The sequence below is a fragment of the Neoarius graeffei genome, chromosome 27 (assembly GCF_027579695.1).
Source record: "Neoarius graeffei isolate fNeoGra1 chromosome 27, fNeoGra1.pri, whole genome shotgun sequence".
NCBI lineage: Eukaryota > Metazoa > Chordata > Actinopteri > Siluriformes > Ariidae > Neoarius > Neoarius graeffei.
Window position 1 is genome coordinate 4,890,999 of NC_083595.1, and position 14,171 is coordinate 4,905,169.

At 42.7% G+C, this 14,171-nt stretch overlaps 1 protein-coding gene across 1 annotated transcript in view; it reads left to right on the forward strand.

Moving 5' to 3' along the window:
- Positions 1–12,031, forward strand: part of krt222 (keratin 222) — an 84,080-nt gene extending 72,049 nt beyond the window's left edge. Inside the window, exons 4-11 of the mRNA XM_060911180.1 lie at positions 681–763; positions 927–1,074; positions 3,098–3,292; positions 4,191–4,295; positions 4,388–4,608; positions 7,352–7,515; positions 7,611–7,713; positions 11,636–12,031. Of these exons, the coding sequence (XP_060767163.1) occupies positions 681–763; positions 927–1,074; positions 3,098–3,292; positions 4,191–4,295; positions 4,388–4,608; positions 7,352–7,515; positions 7,611–7,713; positions 11,636–11,849 (1,233 nt within the window). The 3' untranslated portion in view covers positions 11,850–12,031. The remainder of the gene's footprint in view (positions 1–680; positions 764–926; positions 1,075–3,097; positions 3,293–4,190; positions 4,296–4,387; positions 4,609–7,351; positions 7,516–7,610; positions 7,714–11,635) is intronic.
- The last annotated feature ends 2,140 nt before the right edge of the window (positions 12,032–14,171 follow it).

The following is a 14,171-nucleotide window of genomic DNA, read 5'->3' on the forward strand; positions in this document are numbered from 1 at the left end:
GGGCTGTTTATTCACACTACTCTCTCCTTTTCTTCCTTGTAAATAGTCAAAGGACTCCCATCATAACTTGGTGCGGGGCGCAGCTCTCCCCAACATAATTTTAGGGGGGTTGGTCCCCCCCTGCTGCCGCCACTGCTCACTTTTTAAAATATGTCGCCTCACAGCAAGAAGGTCCGGGTTCGAGCCCCGTGGCCGGTGAGGGCCTTTCTGTGCGGAGTTTGCATGTTCTCCCCGTGTCCGCGTGGGTTTCCTCCGGGTGCTCCGGTTTCCCCCACAGTCCAAAGACATGCAGGTTAGGTTAACTGGTGACTCTAAATTGAGCGTAGGTGTGAATGTGAGTGTGAATGGTTGTCTGTGTCTATGTGTCAGCCCTGTGATGACCTGGCGACTTGTCCAGGGTGTACCCTGCCTTTCGCCCGTAGTCAGCTGGGATAGGCTCCAGCTTGCCTGCGACCCTGTAGAACAGGATAAAGTGGCTACAGATAATGAGATGAGATGAGATAACACCTATGATGTCATGGGCCGTGATGGAGAATGCAAAGTATGAAACACATTAGCAGGAGGTTAGCATCAATCCGCAGTTATCAATGATTCAGTCAGTTAAACAACAACTTGAGGACTTTGTGTTCATAGTGTCACATGTGTTTGTTTTGTGTGTGTGTGTCTTCTGATCTTCTCAGATTAGCCACATGCTAATGGAAAACGCTGAGCTGGCCCTGCATTCAGATCGCTTTAGGTCCATAGTTCACCACCTACAGAGCAGGTACGTTATATCCCCCCCCCCCACACACACCAGGAAAAAAAAACGAACCATGTGCGCCCTCTGGTGGCAGGGAAGCATTAACACATATATAGTAAGTAGAAACTAAATGTGCGTATATTCTGTATTATGTTTGTATATGATGTACACGTGTGTGTGTGTGTAGATGTGAGTTGGAACAGAAGCTGCGTTTTCAACTCGAGCAGCTGATCCTGGAGCTGAGACAGAAGAGGATGAACCTGGACCAAGCCAACACACTGCTGGAGGAACAGTTACACATGTCCACACTGGAACTACACACCATGCAGCAAGAGGTGTGTGTGTGTGTGTGTGTGTGTGTGTGTCTCATCATGTAAAGATTTTCCCCTTTGACCCTTCAAAACATCCTGTGTTTTAGGCAGGTAGACACACACACACTATATAGTCCTACACTGCAGTATAAGAGTCTGCTCTCTCTCTCTCTCTCTCTCTCCTTATTGAGGTATTTCACCTGACGTCACAGGGTCACGTGACGCCCCGGTGTCCACCATTTTGGACGGCAAGCTAGCTAATGTCAACAACAGTAGCTAGTATGTTACTGTAGCAATATTTACGTTCAGTCATTTGGATGACTGTTAAAACCTTTCAGTCTCAAGTTTTTCCTTTACTGGATTTACTAGTTTACTGAGCTAGCGCGCGATGGCTCCCGGCTCGGCCGGAGAGCGCGCGATGGCTCCCGGTTTGGCCGAGCCGGCGTGCTAGCTCAGTAAACTAGTAAATCCAGTAAAGGAAAAACTTGAGACTGAAAGGTTTTAACAGTCATCCAAATGACTGAACGTAAATATTGCTACAGTAACATACCAGCTACAATGTTGTTGACATTAGCTAGTGCTAACAGCTAGCTGCTAGTGCACTGCTACAACACAGACACCGACCCTAATAATACAGTTCTTAGTCATTGCCTGGTAACAGCAAATTTATAACGGGCCATGTCTCAACAGACTAAGAAGTTATTTCAATGACATTTAATAACATTTTGTTTATCCTGAGGACCGAAAGTAAATGAAAATGTGAACAAACCTTAGCTGTAATCAGATGGCGACCACCGGCTCCAGGGACGACCCGCTGATGTAGGCATGTTACCCAGCCTGACAAAATATTTGTAGGCATCCAAACTCTTATACGCTTTCAGATCAATACCTGTGTATAGCGATGGGTTTTTAACGACATAGGTGTACAGATCCTGTGGGCCGAAGTCAGGTAAAGACGAGGGCTTCGTGTACTTCCGTACGTCAGTGAACAATCCTGGTGGAAGCAGGTAAACATCGTTCTCTAAGCCTGCTAACCTCAATTTTTGCAAATATCTCTCCCTCTGCTCGCCCTGTAAATGCCCTACATTGCTGGATAGTGAAGGTGTTTTCTGCATCTCGCTCCTTTTTCTTTTATGTTTTTCGTTTGTCGCCTTCCTCGCATTCAAACTGATTCGAGCCGTGCCGTCCAAAATGGCAGCCTCACATGACTTGGTCACGTGAGTGAAATACCTCAATAGTACCTCATAATTCTTTCTTTTTCATTCTCACCCCATTCTGTCCATCTTCTTTCTTCTCTTATCTCCATCTTCCCTCTTTCTCTTCAATCCATTTCATCCCATTTCTCTATCTCTCTTCCATTCTATCTCTCACTTTCATGCTCCTTCTGTATCACGTATTCGCTCTTTCTCCACCTCGTCCTCTCCCTCCTTCTCGATCATCTTCTCTTTCCCTTGTTCTCGAACTCATTCTTTTTTCTCTGCTTTTCTCTGTCCTTCTCTCCCTCCTCCCTTTGCCTTCTCCTCTTTCCTTTGTTTCTTATCTTCTTTTCTTCTCTGTCTTCCACTGTCTGTCATTCTCTACCTCCTTGTTTATCTTTCCCATTGACATTTTTATCACCTCTCTCTCTCTCTCGTATCTTAATGTAAGAGCATTATTAATAAAGCAGGAGCAACAGTCAAGTGATACTCCAGCTTTATGGTCAAGTCTCTATTCACTGTTTCTGTAGTGTGTGTGTGTGTGTGTGTGTGTGTGTGTTCTACAAAACTGAGAAAAGAACTGAATGTCCGTTCACTCCAGACTCATTTAGAATAGAAAAGTGAAAGGGCAGCAGTCTGACTTCATCAATACTCAAATTTGAGAGTGCAGTCATGTTTACTTTACGCTTTCCTCAAGGTGTTGTGTCTAAACACTGAGAAAAAAAAAACCCCTGGAGTTTACCTTTAAAGCTAACAGACCCTGTGATTCTCTCCCCATAAATCTCCCTCATCCTTCTCTCCCCCTCCCTCTCTTTTCTTCTCTCTCTCTCTCTCTCTCTCCCCCCCATCAGAGGGAGTTGTTTGTGCAGCAGCAGCAGGCAGCAGTAGGGGAGGATGGCAGAGGAATGGAGCTCCGGCGTTTCGGCCCAGCGCACGGTGACCTCAGCTCAGCTGCACTCACTAATCAAGCCCCAGGCTACAGGCCTACAGCGCACACCAGGCCCAAGACGGACACGCCCAGTCCAAACAGAGACCAACCTCCACAGGTACGCATAGACCAGGACGCTCTCTCTCTCTCTCTCTCTCTCTCCCTCATATATATATTATATACATCACTCCATTAATCTCTCTCCCTCACTCCATCTCTCATTCTTTCTCTCTCTGTCCTTTCTGTCTATCTCTGCATACTTATATATATGTAACACTGATACTGGCACAGAACAGTGGCTCTCAGCACTGCAGATATTTCTTTGTGTGTGTGTGTGTGTGTGTGTGTGTAGAGAAGGCTGTTTAACACATCATTGCTTTAATTCGAAATTATGCCCCAGTCATCGTTGTTGTGCTGGTGTATTTTGATGTCAAACCCCCCCCCCCCCCACACACACACACACACACGCACGCAGAGCATCTATCAGGGTGATTTATGTACTGATAGAAGGACCTGGCAGCAGACTGTATGTGGCGTCTACCCTCGACAGTCTAAGACGCACTTTTGTCCTTTAGCTGTACCTCAGTCTTCAGTGAAGTCTGTCCACTCACTGCTTGTCTTGGCAACGGTCCCAGGCAATTATTTCCTGTCTGGACTTGCATGATTAGACACCTTTAAACCCCAAGCCATGCACCATGCTGACGTCTCGAACATGGATCTGAATCACTGGTCCGATCTGAAAAATAAAGTGAGTCATTTTTTAAAATGTACGAGGTACACTGATACTTAAGTGACTTCCTGCTTCACAGGATACACACAGGACGAAGTATAAATAATGAACAGAGTAGTTTGTTTATGTGGAGCATCCACAGGGCCTTGTACGGCTGTAGAAACGACAACGTATCAGAACGAGTGCATTAATATAAACGTGATTTGCAGCTGCACTATTGTCAAAGCTGCTCTTATAGGAAACTAATCAACACCTTCTGACTTTCTGTTTGTGTGTGTGTGTCCAGGTGAGTCGTGGTGATGAGGCCTTACGAGAGGCGAGGGCGGAGCTCACTGAAGTCCGAAAGCAGTGGCACAGTCTACAGGTGGAGGTCGAGTCTTTACATGCCATGGTGAGTGCACACACACACACACACACACACACACACACACACACACAGAGCAATGAGTTCTTAACTGTGGCATACGTGTGTGTGTGGTGCAGGAGCGCAGTCTGCAGAGTTCTCTGAAACACACACAGCATCAGTACTCACTGCAGCTGCAGGATCTCTCGCGCTCGGTGTGTGAGCTGGAGGCCGAGCTGGACGGTGTGCGTGAAGGTCTCGCCGCTCAGAAACAACACCACAACCAACTGCTCAACACCAAGATGAGGCTGGAGAGAGAGATCACCACCTACAGGAGACTGCTGGAGCATGAGGAGGGCAGGTAAGACACGTGTGCACTAACTGAAGGAAGAGTTTGCCTAAAAAGTCTCTTTGGGGCTTCCTGAGTGGAAATTGTGACGTCCTTGCCACAGGATGCAACACTGGTCATGCTCTGTTCGTGGGAGGGGCAACCGCTCACTCCCCTGTCAATCACAGTGATACTACCCAATCAGGGGTGTGTTTAAAGGGCATATCCTGGACCAATTTAGTGTTTTTTTATATGAAAGTATGTCCCTTTACACACTCATCCAGAAGGGTAATTTTGCACAAGGCCGTCTGTCTACAGCAGAAAAAAATAAAATAACAAAATGCGTCTAGAAAAATCCCAAGGGAGTCTGGAGCCAGATTGATCCAGATTTGTGACGTCACGTGTGGATCCGCCAGCAGGCTGAGAGACAAACACAGGAACACCTAATTTAGAGTATAGTCTCTCTTATTTCTTACCCTGGCAACAGTCAACTTGTGAATTGCCGATTTTCTTGGTCTTTTTCTCGGCTCTGCTTGGTCCTCGGTTTCGAGGGCCTCAATGGATGCGGCGCTTCGCCTTCTGTCAGGGGAGATGAACACGGCTGGCTCCTTTGGTGACGCTGACACAGATGGAGACGGTGTTGCTTTGGGCATTCTAACAGATGGAACTGCGTCTTTTTTCAGATCAAGTTGCTTCTTGAAGCCCATTTCCCACTGCAAATAGTTCTCAAAGTCGTCGGGCTTTATGAAGTGAGCCCCACATATGATGATGTGGTCTGTTGCATGTTGCCAGTTTTTCCGGGTGCCTCGCACGAAGCGCTCCCGTTTCTCTCTCATTGTCCGGTCTTTTGGGAAACGATGAGTACTAATCCCATCAAGATTGGTGTTGCTACACCCTCCTATGATACATCTGTTAACCATTTTAACAATTACGTGATAACGTTAAAGAAATTTGCAGAAAACCACCAGGTCGTTTTCTCATAAACAAACCAGTGCTGACGTAGGATTCAGAAGGAGGCGTCCCGCATGTGACGCCACAAAAATCAATGTTTTCCAGTAAATCCAAATGCCAAGTTTTTTCAGAGGCGGACCAATTCGCCTCAAATGGCTTGATTTCAACTGAATTTTTTTGGTGTTGCGCAAGGTAAAAAAAATTGCACAAAATGTGACAGATATTTGACCAAAGTTTAATATAAAATAAGAGAATTACACTGATCTTGCTCCTAAATATACCCAAGATGTGCCCTTTAAGGTCATGTATGTGGAAGAATGTGGATAAAAAGGCACTAAACTCTCCCTTTCTTTGTTGTTAGAGTGGTTCCTTTATCTCATTTTGTTAATTGGACCAGAACTAACTTTCAGACTGAAGTTACACAATGCGCACCTCACATACTCAAGGTACAAAATGGCATACGCTTGATGGTGCCACATTGGGGTGGCACAATGGTGTAGTGGTTCGCACCATCGCCTCACAGCAAGAAGGTTCTGGGTTCGAGCTCAGTGGCCAACAGGAGCCTTTCTGTGTGGAGTATATATGTTCTCCTTGTGTCTGTGTGGGTTTCCTCTGTGTGCTAAATTTCCCTGTGTACATGTGACAAATAAAGGCTTCTTTTTTTTTTCTTAAAAAAAGTACAGTATATTACAGTTTAGTGCCCTTTTTTCTCAGAGTGTACCTCAAATGTTTGCCTTTCTTCAGTTTTTACACGGGTGCTACGAAGGCTAGTGTTGCTGCGGGTACTTTTGTAAGAACTGTTATGATTGGCTTTTGTTCTCTCTCACACTCTTGTATTATAGAATACGTGTTTTCTACAATGCAATTGGCCAAAACATCGCTGGCGAGAGCATGATAGCCAATCATAACAGTTCTTACAAGAGTGTGAGAGAGAACAAAAGCCAATCATAACAGTTTGTTACAAGGCCTACGGCCTTGGGCTTGCAGTGGAATATGCGTGCTTTCTTTTAGGTTATAGCAAACTTTATCTGTTATGCTCTAAAATTGAGAAATTTTATTTTTAATTGTAATTAATTTCGCGGTTTTTTTTTAAAGATTTTATTACATCTCAACTGGTAGGTATGAGAGTAAAATTCTTTGTGTTTTTGAATTGAATTGGAGTTGAATTGGAGCCTTGCTGGAACCCACTTATAGCCCATCTTAGTTTAGCCCATCTACTACCCACCTATTACCCATGTGGGCTCCAACAACAAAGCCCACTTATTGCCCATGCTTAATTTAGCCCATTTAATGCCCACCCATTGCCCATGTGGGGCCCAACAACAAAGCCCACTTATTGCCCATGCTTAATTTAGCCCATTTAATGCCCACCCATTGCCCATGTGGGGCCCAACAACAAAGCCCACTCGAAGCCCATGCCCAGCCGAAGCCCACCTAGCCCAAATGAGGCCCATGTGGGCCCCAACTGTATGTGTTTGCAGGGAAGCCTTAAAGTGAGATTGTTGTAAAGTAATGAAGGTTAATACGGGCCATATTCTTTTTCCAGCAGGGAATTCAAACATACTAATATTCATCCTGTATCTATTGTGAAGGCTAGCTACTATGAGACAGCAAAAATCATGTGAATGAACAATGCTAGCATTGTTGAAGTTCATGCTCTAGTCTAAATGGTCTGTATGGGTGATAGGATGCTAGGCCGCGTATCAAAATGTTAATTGTTGCACTAAGAAATAAGAGATTTCGAAATATTGTTAGATTGTAAAGAAATTCTGATAATCTTGCTAGTTTAGCAAAACGTATGCTCATGTCCGTTCTCTCTTGGCAGGTTTTTGAGTGTGGAAGTTCAGCCGCAGACACTGAAGCCCTGGAAACCTTGGAGTCAGCAGAACGGAGTGTGTAATGGATTCGAGAAAGAAAGCTCCATCACTGACAAGCTAGCCAATCAGGGCCCAGCTTTCCATCGGCAGGGCAACCTCGTCATCTTCACCGGTCCTTACACAACACAACATACACAGATAATTTAGACATTATAATATATATTTGTTTCTGTGCTATCTAGTTATCGATGTGTGTGTGTGTCTCAGAGCCCATAGTGAGCAGAGACGGGGAAATTAGTACGGTGAAGACTCAGGAGATTGTGGAGGGGAACGTAGTGAGAGAGAGCGCAGAGGGTCACGGACGAGTCGAGTGAGCAAACACACACACTCTACACACACGTCCCTGAATAATATAACAACATCCATCACCGTCACCAATATAATGTACAATAAACAGTACATTTAAATGTGCTAATGTAGTTAAAAAGCAGCAGAATTTTCTGGAATGTCAAAGAGGCAGCCATCCTGGACTCGTTTTTCCTCAGAGCAGTATTCATTTTTATAATCTATTTCAAAGCTAGCTTGCCAGTGCTTTGTTTTCATTACATGATATCATACTTAAAGGTCCCATGGCATGAAATTTTCATTTTCTGAGGTTTTTTAACGTTAAAATGAGTTCCTCTGACCTTCTTAAGTCACCCCAGTGGCTAGAAATTTCATAATGTGTAAACCAAACTATGCCCAACATTTGAGAATGGCGCGTCAAAACGGCGCGTTGAGAAGCTCTTCCCTTTACTACGTCAGCAAGGGAGATGATCCCCACGCCCCCCCTCTGGATTCCCACCCACCGTATGGATTGCCCGCCCAACTCAAAAGTTGCTGTTTGTCCTACCAAGCCTACTGCGCATGCGCAGAACACATGACTACATTTTGTAGTGAGGAGCCCATAGAAGACACAACATGGAAATTGCGCTGTACATGGATGTGACAACACAGAAAAGAGTCTGTTTTTACTGCCGACGGGAGAGCCCCTGAAGACGCAGTGGCTTAATTTTATTTACTTCAATAATACGCCGTCGAGTCTACCTAAGACGGTGTATGTTTGTCAGAAGCATTTTCCTGAGGAATGTTTCCACAACTTGGGACAGTACAGGGCAGGTTTTGCACATCAACTGTCACTGAAGCCTGGGTCCTTACCAAGCATCCCTGCCGCATCAGCCACAAACACCGAACAAGTAAGTGTATAACTGTTAAGTCGTTTTGCCGTGTTTTAAAATCGGTGCGTTTGCAATGGCTACATTAGCTGTGCAGCTAACTGCTTCCTGCAGTTAGCCAGGTAATCTGCGCTACCTCTGTTATAATAGCCAATCAAAACAGTTTTTACAAAGACACCCACATTCTTTTTTTTAAGTCACTCGTTCATTTTATTTATTTGTTTGTTCAGTAAAAACCCAAACATTAGTTGAATTTATTTTATTTCCTCGCGTCGCACCTTAATGACATCAGCGCGCGATATTTAACACTGCTCAGTTTTACCATGGGCCTCAGGCTGAAAAAAAACCAACAAAGTCCCAGTTTTACCATGGGCTCGAGTTGTACCATTTTTTTAGACAGGGCGGACAGACCAGGGCATTCGCCTGCCTGGCCATGCCTGACGAGGAGCGCTCTTCGCCGGCTTGGGAGGCAGACGGCAGCCCCTCCTGGAAGTGCAGTTTTACCATGGGCCTTAGGCGGAAAAAAATGACAAAGTCCCACTGCTCAGTTTTACCATGGGCCTCAGGCGGGAAAAAATGACAAAGTCCCAGTTTTACCACAGGGCAGACGGACCAGGGCATTCGCCCACCTGGCCGTGCCCGACGAGGAGCGCTCTCAGTCGGCTTGGGAGGCAGACGGCAGCCCCTCCCCCCATGGCACACCCCCACCGTCTACCCTTCCCCGCCTCCTGCTTCTCATTAGCAAAACGACGCACTGGGAAAAGCGCTGAAATGGGGCTTTCTCCCAGGAGGCTATATCTACGTTCCGAGGGTTCATTTTGAGAAAGGCTGCGGATATAACATCCGGAAGCCTCCACGAGCCCGTTTAAAGCATCAACAAACCACCATGCCATGGGCCCTTTAACTGAATATTATCTAGCTTATCCACAAACTTAGCATGCTACAAGAGATAAAATAAGTTGTGTTGGAGAGGCACCATAATCTAAGCTAATCTAATATCTTAGCTGACAACACTTGCGCTAACTTAAATCATTTTGCTGGAGAAGGAGGGGTTGGTTTTTTTTCATTTTGTTTCAAACACACACACAGACACACACAAAGTCACTCTAATTAGCTTTTGTTTTACACTGAAGTGAAATTAGCTCAGGTCTTACAATATGGGGATCTTGCATATGCATCATAGCATCCTAGCATGCTAACATTAAGAACCAATTTCTTTGCTGTATGAAAATTAGTTGGATTATAGAAAAGGACTTTGTACTAGCTGGCTTTTTACACAGCAGTGAATGAATCAGCACTGTTAGCATGTTTAGGTTGTATCCTAAAGACATATAGCATTAGCGCTTACACTTAATAATGTGGACTGTGTTTGCTAGCTTAGCATAAATCAAGCTAGCAGGAATACATAAATAAGGATGCACCTGTTTTTATTTTTTACTCTCTTTGTGGGTGTTTATAGGTACAAAATGTATAATTTTGTCACTAACAATAATTATTAAGGGAGATACGCAGAACCTTTATTTTTAAATACATTTCTGAGTGGATAGTATCTCCAGCCGTGACTCTTGTATGCTGCATAAATGGGAATAAAAAATATATATTTTTGAGAGTTAAAATCGACCGCAAAGTTGTGATTGGAGCAGCCCCGCTGAGCCAGTCAGCCCTGAGCGCGTGACGTCACAGCGGGAACCGGTTTTAAGGCCGAGGCCTTTTACAGCTATAGACCAAAGTCATATAAATAACAATTTATGGTGAAAGTAAGAAATCCCGTTACCGACTTGCTCAACTAAGACTGATTTGACTTCATTGATTGTGGGTTGACTCTCATTAAAACAGGATGGGTGTTATAACTTGTGCAACATACATGTACATGCATGCATTTTCACTGATAAAACGTAAAAGGCTCATTAAATAATCAGATGAACTGAGACAATAACATTCTGAAGCAAATTAAATAATCTTATACCGCTAACTTAAATACACAATACAAGTTACATGTATTAATCTAAACGCAGGTAAACAACGTGTTGTTTTTGTTGTTTTGTATCCAAATGAGGGTCGGCGCTTACCCGTCTGTGTTCTCACTTCTTGAAGGCCGATTGTTTTGAAACAATCTGACTTTCTTCCACGTAAGGGCGAGATGGCAGCAAAATCCAGTGGAGAAATCAGACAGCTGCTCCACTCATTCTCCATTTTCTCCATACTGAGTACTCTGCCATTACTGCTCAGCTCAGGCAATTACTAAAATCCGGGACGGAACGGGACGTCATCAGTTTTAGCAACAACCACAGGGAGTTCACTGCCCGAGCGATAATATGTCACGTTCCGTCCTGGGTTTTACCAACAACCCTCGGCTCAAGCTCCGGGAGAACTGGTGCAACTGAACTTACTTTCCTTTAAAAAAAAAAATAATAATAAATAAAATAAATACTTTCCTTTTCTTGTAGTTTTATTTAATTGTTGATACTGCACCCTCTTTCAATACAGGCTAATAGCCAACGCTCCTCAACAGATCAGAGGTTTCGTACGAGTCTTCAGTAAAATGTGCAGAGCGGAGGAGAGACCACTTCGTAGGCACCCAATGTGCCCATGAACTTCTCACAAAACGCATCCAAATCTTTGCAGTTTGAACACTCTTGAGCTGTGAATGCAATGTAAATCCACCTTCTGTCGTATTGCTGCACCGGCCAGCAACACATCTACATGGCATGGCGATAAATTAGCTCAAAATGGAGCATCGGAGTTGCAGTCAGCTCTGTGTTTTAGTATAGCGGAAATGGCGATGAGACCGATAAACTTCCTGCTGTGACGTTACGAATGTCAAGGTCATTCACTCAGACCGTTACCTATATTAATCACGTTAATCGTAAAAATGACTATATTAGAGTTATTGTTAACACTTAAAAGTATTCCTGTGCCATTCTTGAGGTCTCAAGGCATTTATAAATGAAAGTGAGGCCATGGTTCTGCGTATCTCCTTTAAGTACATTAGCATCTCAGCCATAGTACAAAACTAAAGATGTCCTTACTAATTGGCTACACGTGAAGTAAAGTTGATTTCTTGTCTCTCTCATTTAGAACAGAGAAGATCGATAAAGTGATTAAACAGTGGGAAGGTTCATTTTTCCAAGGAAATCCAAAGCTGAGGAAGAAATCTGTGTCTCTGCGCTTCGACCTGCACATGGCTGTAGCCGATGAAGGCTGCGCTCAGAGCAAACAGGACAGTTTACCGGACGTGGAGGTTCGGCTGGTGATGAAACGATCCCGCAGCATCCCCTCCATAACACAGTGACCTTGTACAGAAAGCCAGCAGGATCGTGCAGAATGGCGCTAGCACGTGAAATTCTTTTTTGGAGAACATGCTACATTTATCTTATATGTAATAATTTCATGCGTGGTTTTTATTTACATTTTTTTTTTTTGCCAAAACTTAGCATCCTCTATTAGCAAGGATTTAAAGTTACACATTGCTAAAATTCTCATGGACGTTTTTAGAAATATCATTTATTCACAATTTTTACATTAAATGTTGACATTTAAAACACGTTTTAAACACTCCAGGTGCTTGACTGCAAGATAACAACCGATTATCAGAGGAATTAAAAGATTAGCAAAAGTTTCATTTGATTAGCATTCAAGCTTATTGAATATTTGAAATCTTTAAAAATGAATCCAACCCTTCGTGTGACGTGTGGCCATGAAGCAAAGACTCGCTTATGAATACATCAAGGATAATTTATTCAGCTTCAGCATCAACATCATGAGCTATGTGCTAAACCAAAGCAAGGACACTAGATCTGCTTTGCGTTGAAAAGAAAATGGTCCTTTTCTTCTCTCGAGTAAAAGAAATTGGATTTTACACCTCAGTGAGCTCAGTGAGATATAGGATTTTATTTGTTGTGGGGGTGAAAAAGCTTCAGCGTGTTAAAATGCTAGCGAAGCAAAATTGCAGCAGATGCAAGAAGATTTAGCAACATAACCGGAGCCTGTCATCGCTGGTGCTGTTTTAACATACCCTCATTCTCTTCCCCTTAATTATTTTCTTTTCATTGGATATTAAGCCCACTTAATATTTAAAAAGAGTTTCTTGTGGTAGCAAACATAACATACATCTGTACCTGGCACCTGAGGAAACTAGTTAGCAAATTAGCTCATTAGCAAACTAGCTGAGCACTCTTTCTATTTAGCTAGCTAGAGAACAAGACAATGACTGCAACGCTGCTAATTTGGAAGTAGAAAATCTGAGCTATGTCATGAACTACGTCAATTTTTGTAGCACAATCAAGCTACAATGTGAGAAAAACATGGACGCCTTCAGGAAATCTCATGAACTAGCCACCAGCTAAAGGCCATGATATGAAAAACCTTTAAATTTCATGATGTATTTATTTTTCTCAAAACCATCCAGAATTATTTCCTCAGTTTTATTGGTTTAACATACTAATGTATTTCAATCAAATATGACTATAATGTCATATATAAACACTGAGAAATGGAATTTTATACTGTTGATAGTCTGAGCAGCCATTTTGTCATAGTCAGGGTTGTGGACACCTTCCTGAGCTTCCGAGCAGGAATTCCAATTTCGGGGGGCCATTTTCTTTTTTTTTTCTTTGTTTTTTGTTTTCTAGTCAGAGGTCTGAAATTCTGAGGTAAAGGTAGTATCACTCTCTGAGGAAATGGCTTGAAATTGCTAATGCTAAGCTTGCTAACTTAACTCTAAAGGCATTCGCTTTCTTCTCTCTTTAAAGATCATAAAATAATTTTACACGATAGTGGAATTCAAGTATTTTATTTGCAGTCAACACAAGAAGATTTAGATTTAGTGACAGACTTTCAGACTTTACTGACAAAAGTTTATTTGTGCTTTAATCGAACACACCCTTGTTCACTTCCCTTTTAAACAGTTATGTAGTTTATTACTTAATGTTTGAGGAGAAACAATTTTATGTGGTAACTCCGATATTTTAACATGACATTTGGTGGAAATTTGTTTTTATGTTATACTAGCTAGTTAAAAAATCATCAAAGTAATTAATCTAAGCAATTAACAAGTCGACTAGTATAATGCTGCATTTGATTTAAAGTCATAACTCAGAATTTCTGATTTCAGACGGGTGAAAAAGAAAAGAAAAAAATTAATTCAAATGCTAAATAAGCATTCTAGTCACTTAGCTAGAGAGCAAGTCAGTGATTGTAAATCTCTGAGGAACTCTTGCTAGCTTAGCATAACTCAGCAGGGTGTGCTTTGCTATTGATTAGCGGGCTAGCTAACTAGCTAGCAATCCAGCTAGTCTAGCTAGTTAGCAACCTAGATAAATCATCCAGGAAATATATTCAGCTAGCAAACACTTGTGCAATGGAGCAGATTAGCATTTCCAAGTTATGAGGTAAAAGTTGTTGAATGTGTGTTAGGCAGTATTGATAATGAAAAAAACAAAAACAAACAAAAAACCCTGATCTCTGACCTGATATATTAATTTGAATTGAAACGTACAGTCTCAAAAAGCCCATTTTAACATTGTTGGTGTTTAATTTTTTAATCAAAGTCTAAAAAGATTTATGCAACATGCCAACGTGCTTTATAATGGCCGTGTGTGTATATAGAGTAAAA